General features: G+C 37.5%; 1 protein-coding gene across 1 annotated transcript; it reads right to left on the bottom strand.

The window, feature by feature from the left end:
- Positions 1-545: 545 nt before the first annotated feature.
- On the bottom strand, positions 546-8,904 carry c1qtnf7 (C1q and TNF related 7). The gene is made up of 3 exons (XM_026199184.1): positions 8,565-8,904; positions 4,065-4,304; positions 546-1,779 (listed from the first exon to the last, which is right to left on the bottom strand). The coding sequence occupies exons 1-3, from the start codon at positions 8,704-8,706 to the stop codon at positions 1,151-1,153; spliced, it is 1,011 nt and encodes a 336-aa protein (XP_026054969.1). The 5' UTR covers positions 8,707-8,904; the 3' UTR covers positions 546-1,150.
- Between the last annotated feature and the right edge of the window lie 583 nt (positions 8,905-9,487).

Below are 9,487 nucleotides of genomic sequence, written 5' to 3'. Positions count from 1 at the left end.
TTTTCGGGACTCTGAGCTTTGGTTTCCACATCATTTGTCTGGCTGTAACAACTTTTCTCATACTTATCCATTTGGTGACATATGGATTGGATTTACGCACTAACATGCACTTACAAGTGCACAAGTGCAGAATTACAGGGACATATTGGTCCAATAATACTATTTAAAGTTATTAAACTTTTTTTTTTTTAAATGCTCAAAATATTCAAAACAAATATGGCATTATTCTCTAACATTCATATAGCCACAGAGCTTTTGTTCAGGTCATGGTCTCCGAGCAGTCCAGATGGTTGAGCTGTTTCCTCTGACAAACTCTCTTATGACAAATTAAACTGAATTCAAGAAGTGACTCATCAAAACAATAAAACCAAGGGAGTTTCTGTTCAAATCTTTGGGTTCATTTGACACATGAATACACACAGCACATAATTATGTAGCATAAGTTGTCATGGCAAACATTGTCATTATGTATTCATTATGTATTAATTAAACAATATATATCTTTTGTATAATACAATTTAATATTTCACATAAACATTAATTCATTGTTTCTTTTGCATCTTTAATAAGTAAATATTTAAATAAAAAAAGTTAGACTTATAGAAAAAAATCACATACATTTCACATGTGCAATCACATGAAATATGTTTAACCCATGTGAAACACATGATCATATGGGTTTCACATATTTACACTATAAAATATCCACAAATCATGTTTTATATATTGGTATTTTCTAAATATGGAAGTGGAAAAAGTTACTTCCAAATAAATGTGGAAAAAGGAATATTTGCAACCTCAAACTGATAAAACCCCAATCATAGCGATTTGATGAATGTATATAAAACAAAAACAATCTCACTTTTATTTTTAGGATAGGTAACAACATCATTTTCATTTTCCGTATTTTCATCAATAATATAAATGGTGACTTTCAGGAAGTTAGAGGCCATTCACACTGGACACATTCTTCCATTAAAAATTATCAGAAATAAACTGAATGCAGAATATATATAATGTTTTGTACTTTTTTTTTTTTTTACTATAAAACCTCTAAAAATGGAACCAGTGTTTAAAAATGTGACATTCATGGCGCGAATGCTGAAAATCAGTAGGACCCGATCTAAGGTTAAATGATGTTACCACACTGCTATTTGTAGTCTTCTGCCAATGTATCCAAATAGTTTGTATCTGCATAGAGCAAAAACCCAGAGAACAGACTGTCAGCCCAGCCGGGGTCAGAAAACAGGCCGTTCTGGTCCTTGTAGAAGATCTCCAGCCACACCTCATCCTCTGGGTTGAGAAACATCACTGTTGAGCCAGATGCGACGTCATGGTTCCCTGTGTTGGCATCAAAAGTCTTTATCCGGTACTGTCCGTTCTGAACCAAACCAATAGCCAGGTGCTTGTTGGCCAGAGTGATGTCATAGGAAAAGTAGTATATTCCTGGGTAAGCACATATGAATTTCCCCGTCTCTGGGTTGTAGTGGCCACCCTCATTAAAAAGGACTTTGTTGAATTTGATAGGTGCTTTCTCAGTGGGGTAGCTACTGGTGATGCCTACAGAAAAAGCAGATTTGGGAACCAAACTTCCACATCTGCAGATGCCTGGTTCACCCGGAGGGCCTCGTTGGCCCTTGACCCCCTTAAGTCCGAGATGCCCTGGAAGACCAGGAGGCCCTAAGTCTCCAGGATCACCTTCAGGTCCACGCTTCCCAATAAAACCTCTCTCTCCACGTTCCCCTAGCTTTCCCGTCGGCCCGACTCTACCTCTGAGGCCTGAAACAAACACAAAATGATATTTATGTTAAGCCAAAATCATAAGTGCACTGGCCCAGTCTGAAATGATTTACATCAAATGATTTACCATTATTAATAAAAACCATCATACTCAGAATGAAGGATGCCGTTGGAAATGCTAAAATAATATGATGTAGTATCTTTCTGGAACTCAGATCTCTCCCAGGACTACAAATCTGTCATTCACATCATAAAAATATTCCTTCAGTTCTTAATACTCGTCTTTAATAAGATGTTCATCTATGTGTGATTTATCACAATTTGATAACCTTTCATCACGAATCAAAAAATTTACTGAAGCATTTTTTCCAAATAATATTCTACTTCACATGTCAAACCCTGGTCCTGTAGAGTCACTTTCCTGCAGAGTGTAGCTCTATAACACCTGCCTGGAAGTTTCTAGTAATGCTAAAGACCTTCATTATCTGTTTCAGGTGTGTTTAATTAGGATTGGAGGAGCTAAACTCACCTGGAACTGAATGTGACACCCATGTTCTACTACAAGGTTTCTCAACTCTGGCCCTCGATATCCACTTTCCTTGAAAATTTGGATTTGTCCCACCACATACTTGGAAATAACATCTAGAACGCTGCTTGAAGTTGAACATCCCACTTGGGAACTCAGGGCAGATCGATCAACCCAACGTTAGTAAGATGCATCATTTGACATCACTGCATCCAACGGGCAAGTGTGGTGTGGTGATACATGGGTATTTTAAACGTTTTTACTTCTTCCATTTTAAAAAAAAATCTCTATCCACATCAAAACGCAATCACAAGCCAATAAGTACTGTCAAGGTCATTCCAAACCAACAGGTGGCGACATAATCTTAACCATAAATCCTTGTTGGCCAATCAGAAGCCTGAAAAAGTTTATAGTAGGTGGAGATAACAGCTTGGGCTCTGACGTCACAAGTCAAAAACGCCAGATTAACACTATAGGTGGAGTTTTTTAAAATCCTCACCCTGGCAGACGTTTTCAAAAGTGTTCACTTTCAGTGACCTGGTGCTTCATTTTTGTGTGGATGGATGGACAAACCGTGTGGAGAAGATGCGGTTTTAAAAATAACTGTGTTCGGGTGGACAGGGCCATAGAAAAGGGGTGTCCAGTCTTGCTCCGGGAGGTCTACTTTCATACAGTGTTTTGCTCCAGTCCTAATTAAACCGACCTGAACTAACGAATCAAGATCATCAGAATTACTAAAAACTTCCAGCCAGTTGTGTTGGAGCAGGTTAGATCTAAAGCAGTAGTCTGACTATGTCAGACTTTGTACTTCCGGTCAATTTCAGTTCTATCTCCCAGTTTTCCTCCGGCTCTAAAACAGCTGGCCAGTCAACGAACAGAGGGCAGGCTGAGAGCCGTGACATAGATGCTAAGTGCCGAATTTAGGAATGTAGTTTAGGTTAGGGAAATCAAAAACGGACACAGAGACACGGGATGCTATTCACTCTGTTGTGGAGAATATTCATGGCATTTGCCAACTGAAGTCCGAACGGCAAGAGTGTTTGTTCCACATTTTGAATGGAGGTGAAGTTGTGGCCCTACTCCTGAGTCCTGACAGGTTTTGGGAAAAGTTACATTTATCAACTGTTACCGATCGTTAGCGAGAAACTGGGGAGGCCAGGGGAGGGGAGGCCCTGGTAAGTCACTGCCCTGTAAAGCCGAAGGTATACTTCCGTGACGGTCCGCACACTCTCCTCGTGACACACTTTTCATCCTCAAAAGGGTTCTGGAACTCAGAACCTGGAACTCAGCCATCTTGAAGTACATCTCTGTTCTCTAATTACACCACGAGGAAGCAAAGAACAAGGTATTAGGAGGCTTCCTGATGAGCCTTGAGCCAGGATACACAGGTGTATCCAATAAAGAAGTCTTTTTCAATGAAAAACCGGATGCACATATAAATTCTCCTTTTACTTAACCTGTCATAATAATTTTCATTTGCATTTTACCTTTGAACCTCTCTTATTGTAAAACACAGGACCAATGATTAGGAGCCACAATCACAGAAATCACCATGATTGTTTCAGGATGTCATATCTTTCATCTGGGACAGCTGAAAATCATGCAGTGTGTCATGCTGGGCTTAAGGGGGGTGGAGCTAAAATGCAAGGAAAGGTAGCAAGGATGCACAAATAAGAAATGGGAAGCACCTTTTGACATTTTCAGTTACCTTTAGCTGTAAACATTTTATGATAGTTCACATCATCAGGGACTAGCTTTGCCTTAGAAACCTTTCAGTTGCTTAGGAAATGTCCTGTACCTGGTTCTCCTTTTTCTCCTTTCTCCCCCTTGCGTCCATCCCTGCCATCTCTTCCTGGAATTCCGACATGGCCATCCTCTCCACGAGGCCCAGGGGGTCCAGTCTTTCCTGGGGCCCCTGGCACACCTGGAATGCTGCAAATAAACTGAGGAAGGGCTCCTTTGGTCCTGGCCTCCAGCAGCTGACCAATAATACACTGAGAAAGACAGACCACACCCACAATCGTCCACATCCTCAGACCTAAGCACAAAAATTATAGAGCAAAGATTAAACGGAAACCAGATTGTTCACCCAATTTTTGGATGAATTCCTTAAGGTCATGACACACTAAGCGGATGCTATAAGTACCCAGTTTTTGTGGTGCATGACACTATTGGCTAATAATTAGACTCCATCAGTGGCTCAGAAAGGCACTTCAGCTTAGTGAACCCGTGCATGAGAAGAAAATCCAAAGTGGCAAAGGAAAGAAAACAACAGAAGGCTCTTGTAATTTTAAATCTTCATAATTTCTGAGCATTCCAATACACCAACATTTTCATGGCTATCTGGAATTAAGTAAGTTCAGCCGATCAATATTATTCATATTCAAAATGTTAATGAAGTGCTGCTTTGTTTACCGTTAGTATATCCGCAGTCTTAGTCAAATGATAAATACAAATGACTGCCACCTGCTGGTTTGGAGAGCTGTTTCCGCTTGTGAAGGCACAGAACATACATGTGTTCAAACCCAAATTTTGGCCTAGATACAGGCGATGCTAGATGACATTCAGCTTTCATCCCTGTTTGTTCTATGATGTCACTTTGGTGTGTCACAGGCTTTAAACAAGACTACTGGCAATCATGCCAGTGTATTTGTACAAATAATAAGAAGTGTCTCTGTTTCAGAACGACAAACTGTTTCGCATTTAGAGGAAGTGTCTTTGAACTTCATAACAGATCATTTTATTGTTTAGACTGTTTGCTGACCACACATATACACTGATATTATTTGTAATTTGCGCGTTAAATTACACACAAAAAAAGCTAATTCAATATAAATCTTACAGATGTATATACATTAAGTGCATGTGTTTATTATTTGCTTTGTTATTGGATCATATCGTGTAAAAGATGTTATAAAATTGAAACAATATTTGTTTCTCTTTACTAAAAAAAGATTGAAGGTCAACAGGGGAACTTACCAGAGCCAAGTTTACAGGAATGAAAACACAATACCGAGACTCTTAAAAATGAAGAACTTGTCCAGTCTTGAAACAGATAAAAACAGTGGTAAAATAACACATGCATTGTACAGCACTTAAAACAAGACTGCACAGCTTCTCAACTAATGGAAAATAACTACATGAGCAGTTTATTATGATTACACATCTGAGTTTATCCCTGCCAAGTATTCCAAAAAGATCACATATTGTGTCCTTAAGAATTCAGATGTGCATACGATTACCTAAAATGTGTGTGTTCAAACGTCCACAAATATGCTGCAAATATATGAATTCTTGCAGGACTTTGTGAGTTTTGACATCAGCTCAGCTGCATGGTATGCGGCAGAAGTAATCTTATAGGCCTTTCTGAACGATGATATGGTAATGAGTCTGAGGCTTTGATCCAGCTCATTCCAGAGCTACAACATCACTGAACTACTTCAGAAAGCAACATGAGTGTAAGACTCTGAAGATACTGATTCTAGTGCCAGATTATTGTCATATGTTGTTGCGTTAAATACATTTTGTCTTGTTTTTTAGTAAAATAGGCACCCTTAAAATAGGATAAATGTATGTATTGCATTAAATTAAATTGAAAAAATAAATAAATAAATGTTTTCAAAGAATATATCAATACGTTTTTTTTTCTTTGCCCACTGGGATATATTATGCAGTAAGCATAGTTTATTATTCATAAGTTTATGCATAATGCATAATAAATGAAAGGTGTATGCTTAACACATACAATTTTGTAAGGCTTTTGGTAATATTTGGGCAGATTTTAAATAATGGAATTGTGCTTTCATTATTTAAGTTTGTAAAAAAATGCAAATGACATCTGGAAATACACAGAAGAAGAAACGAGCACATGTTGTCATATGATTTGCCAACAGAGAGTTGGGCTACATCCATGCTGGTGTGCTCATCTTTGGCTTTCTTTTGCGTCTAAATATTGACACCACCTGATTTTTAGCACCAAATAAAGCATTCTGAAACCATAAAACGATACAGAACACTGAAACTGTAGCTCATTGGTTGTGTAAGCTGTCCTGCTCAGATACAGGGATCAGGTTTAAGTGAATCTCTATCAACAAAAAGTGTCAAAAATCTTCTCGCCATTCAGAAATCTGTCCTTCATAGCTGTCCCAGCTAATATAATTTTGTTACAAGAATGTTCTCCAAATATTCAGTGTTAGTTTTGGAAACATAAATAATGTCAAGTTTTCTTGACATTAGAGGAATGTTTTTAAAAGGTATGATGTTCCTCAAACATTCTTTTAAATTTAATTTTGATTTAAAATTCAGAATTCTAGGAACGTTGTTTTGTATAATTCCAAAAACATAAAAATGTCCAGTTTGCTTAATGTTAATAGAATGAAGAAGGAGGCGGGAAACTGGCGGACAAAATAAAACTTTAATAATAAAATAAACAGAACTCTACAAACAGCATTACCAGCTTTAATTATTTCTGACCAAATTGACTTTATTTCTGTCAGACATCTACCGAAGTTCTTAATGAGATTTAGCAGAGGTTTAGATGTTGATGTCTTATGGAAAATGTTTTGTTTGAGGTCACCGTAATGGAGATTAGTGTTTACTTTAGTTGTGCTCTTGACCCTTGACTTTTGTTGAGTTGCTGCTTTTGAAAAATGAATGAATAAACAAAAATAAATAACTGGTAACACTGCTGTTGCACTTTAAATGCTGAATGTTGATGTCTGTGAGTGCATAAATACTGTCATTGTTAACTTTTTGTTTAAAACATCTTTTGTGTCATTAATACTCACAGGCATCAACATTAGACAAAGGATGCCAGCATACAAAACACATTCATGGCTCACAGCATTCATTGCTGTTTTTTTCTTCTTTTTTTTTTTTGTCACCGTAGTTGTGGTTTGTATGATAACTGCTGATGTCTAAGCGTGATGTAATAAACTTTTAAATAATTTTTCGACAATCTTACGCATGGGGGCTCAGGCCATCCACGACAGCCAAAAGAGTTGGACCGGTTTGTGAAAGGGAAGAGAAAAGCCAAAGAAAAAGTTGCACAGACCCATGCAGTTCCTGGTCATTCAAAAGCTAAATGTAGAAAATATGACGAGGCAAATCTTGCTCTCTGTTTCACTCACCGTGTTTATACCAGATGCTACAGTTGTTGCATTGTGTCGCAACGGCTCTATGCTAGATGTGACAAGGCAACCGTTGCAAATAATTGTAACTTTGTTCAGTATGTCATAAGTAGAACAAGGTATCAGGTCAATGACGGGGTTTAGTCGTGTCGCATCATGACACATCCAGTGTAGACAGCGTCACTGATTATAATGATAATTTATAACATATTATTATTTTATTATTATTATTATTATTATATCTAAAGGAAAGGGGGGGGAGGGTTGCCAGATTTTTTTTTATAGGTTTAAAGTGGTGCAAGACCAAAAAAGTTTGAGAACCACTGCTCTAATGTCGAGAATTTTTTTTATGTTCCTAGAACAAACACTGAATATTTGGAGAAGGTTCTTGTAACAAAATTCTGTTAGCTGGGGTACTGTCTGATGAGCCAAGCACAGCTGTGAGAGCAGATTGGACCGTAACACAATTATACGCTCTTAAATCCAGTTGTGATGGTGAATGTAATAAAACATCTGTGACATTCAGCAGAAGTGTGAAAAACTACCAGACATCCTCCTTTGAGAGACAAACACTGTTACTAAGACAACCCTGTTCCATCATAAAACTGTAGTCTGGAAAAGGTCACCTAAAAATGAAAACTCATCATTTACGAACTTTCATGTTCTTTCCAACCCTTATGTATTTCTTTTGTGGAACACAGTTAAATTATCATAATAGTGATCAATATGACTTGTGAACTATTCAAAGTCTTTCAAAAGTTTTATGAGAGAAACAGAAGTCAATCTTGAGTATTTACCTATACATTTTATTATTATTATTATTATTATTATTATTATATTGGGTTTGAAACAACGTGAGGGTGAGTAAATTATGAATTTTTCTAACCGTTTCTTCAGGTTGTTTACACGAAAAACATAAAACCTGATCTTACCAAACAAATAAAAAATGATTTTTTATTTTTTAAAGAGTTAGAATAATCTCTGATATCTTTGAAAAGCACAACAAATGGTTCTAAATCAAAATACAGGATTTATTAAAAAGATACGTCTCACAATCACATTTTCCAACTGATGACAAAACCAGATACAATATTAACAATATTTAACCAAATTCAGTATTAAACAATTACTGTTTAATACATGGTCCAAACAAAAAAATAGTGACTTGCCAGTTTCTGTTGCAGGACTGTTTTCGTTGTTCTGATTTATGATTTCAGTGATGTCCTTTACTTGTTTGAAATCCTCAGTTTGGGCTGTGTCGTCTTTTTTCTGCTTCAGAATTTCTGCTCTTCTTTTTTCCTTTCTGTGCATCCATGAATAAGCCAAACATTTGGAGCAGATACATATATGGCTTACTCATCTTTCCCTCTATACTGCTGTGACTCTCTCTGACTTCTCTCTATCTGTCCTCATGCTTCTGTCTGTCTCTGTCCCTCTCTGTTCATCAATCTCTCTAAATGAGTGCATTTCTGCAAGATGTGTGCAGTGATCTTTCAGCATTACTGATTTACTTGTAGAGAGAGATTTGAACCACCCACTTGAAAGACACACCTCCAGCGTTTCTCAGTGAGGTCACACATTAGCTACAGTTATCATACACTACATACTCAAGCAGTGAAGAATTTATCAAATGAAACTGCTGCACAAACTGCAGTTTTCATATTTTGTTTTGTTTTCTAATGGATGGAACTAATTCCATTCTTTTACATTCCATTCCATTTCATGAACACAGTTTTCCCCAACCAACCACACATTAATATCCACAGTCTGCACAAATTGTTCAGATCCTTCAGGTTTAAGTTTAAGCTTAGACCTGTAGCTGCTAAATCTCACATATCTGGCGTTGTTCACTCGCAGAGCACAAACTTCAGGAGGGCACATAAGATTTAACCAGTGAGTTTAGGTATGTTGGTGCCGTGCCAGTAGTCATCTTGTAGGCAAGCATCAGTACCTTGAATTTGATGCGAGCGGCTACTGGTAGCCAGTGTAACCTGATGAGGAGAGGAGTAACATGAGCTTTTTTTGGCTCATTGAAGGCAACCCTCGCTGCTGCATTCTGGATCAATTGCAGAGGCTTGACAGTACATGCAGG

The sequence above is a fragment of the Carassius auratus genome, chromosome 23, assembly GCF_003368295.1.
Source record: "Carassius auratus strain Wakin chromosome 23, ASM336829v1, whole genome shotgun sequence".
Taxonomy (NCBI): domain Eukaryota; kingdom Metazoa; phylum Chordata; class Actinopteri; order Cypriniformes; family Cyprinidae; genus Carassius; species Carassius auratus.
Note: the sequence above shows the minus strand (reverse complement) of the source record. Positions and strands in the feature narration are given on the sequence as shown.